General features: G+C 29.6%; 1 protein-coding gene across 1 annotated transcript; it reads left to right on the top strand.

Annotated features, from left to right (window-relative positions):
- On the top strand, positions 1 to 569 carry LOC108575333 (UPF0678 fatty acid-binding protein-like protein MSMEG_6574/MSMEI_6396). Its single transcript, XM_017938099.1, has 2 exons — positions 1 to 381; positions 450 to 569. The coding sequence occupies exons 1-2, from the start codon at positions 1 to 3 to the stop codon at positions 567 to 569; spliced, it is 501 nt and encodes a 166-aa protein (XP_017793588.1).
- The last annotated feature ends 83 nt before the right edge of the window (positions 570 to 652 follow it).

Raw genomic sequence — 652 nt, 5'->3', positions numbered from 1 at the left:
ATGAAAAAATTGCCAATGCATGCAGCCCTCAAACCATTAGCTTGGATAAAAGGTATATGGAAAACTAAAAATCCTGGAGTTGGTAAATATCCAACAATTAAATCCTTTCAGTACTGTGAAAGGACAACATTTGGATCTATTGGTCAACCAATGTTGACTTATAGTGCAAGAAGCTGGTATGCTGATACAAAAGATCCCATACACTATGAAGTTGGGTTTTTGAAAATAATGCCTGATACAAACAGAGTTCAAATGCTTTTATCTCATAATCGTGGATTCACAACAATAGAAGAAGGAGTATTTGAAAATAAAATCATTAAATTAAAAACTATTTATATAGGAAAACCTACAGAAGGCACAAGACCACCTGCAATAACTGAGGTATAATTACTTAGGAAAAGGTGTTTAGTAAAGAAAGAATTAAATATAATTAATTGTTATTTATGTAGCTTCGTAGACAATTTGAACTAGTTGGAGATTGTCTACAACATACATTATGTATGGCTACAGAAAACACACCAGAAGTACAAGAACATTTGCTTGCAACTTATGTTAGGGAATGCAATTAAAAGAAATAAAAGATAATAAAGTAAAATAAAAAGAAATCATTGATATATTTTTTCTATAAATTGTAGAATTTTATTTTTATGTA

This window comes from Habropoda laboriosa, unplaced genomic scaffold, assembly GCF_001263275.1.
Source record: "Habropoda laboriosa isolate 0110345459 unplaced genomic scaffold, ASM126327v1 scaffold143, whole genome shotgun sequence".
Lineage (NCBI taxonomy): Eukaryota > Metazoa > Arthropoda > Insecta > Hymenoptera > Apidae > Habropoda > Habropoda laboriosa.
The sequence above is the reverse complement of the archived record's forward strand: the minus strand, read 5'-3'. Positions and strand labels throughout refer to the sequence as shown.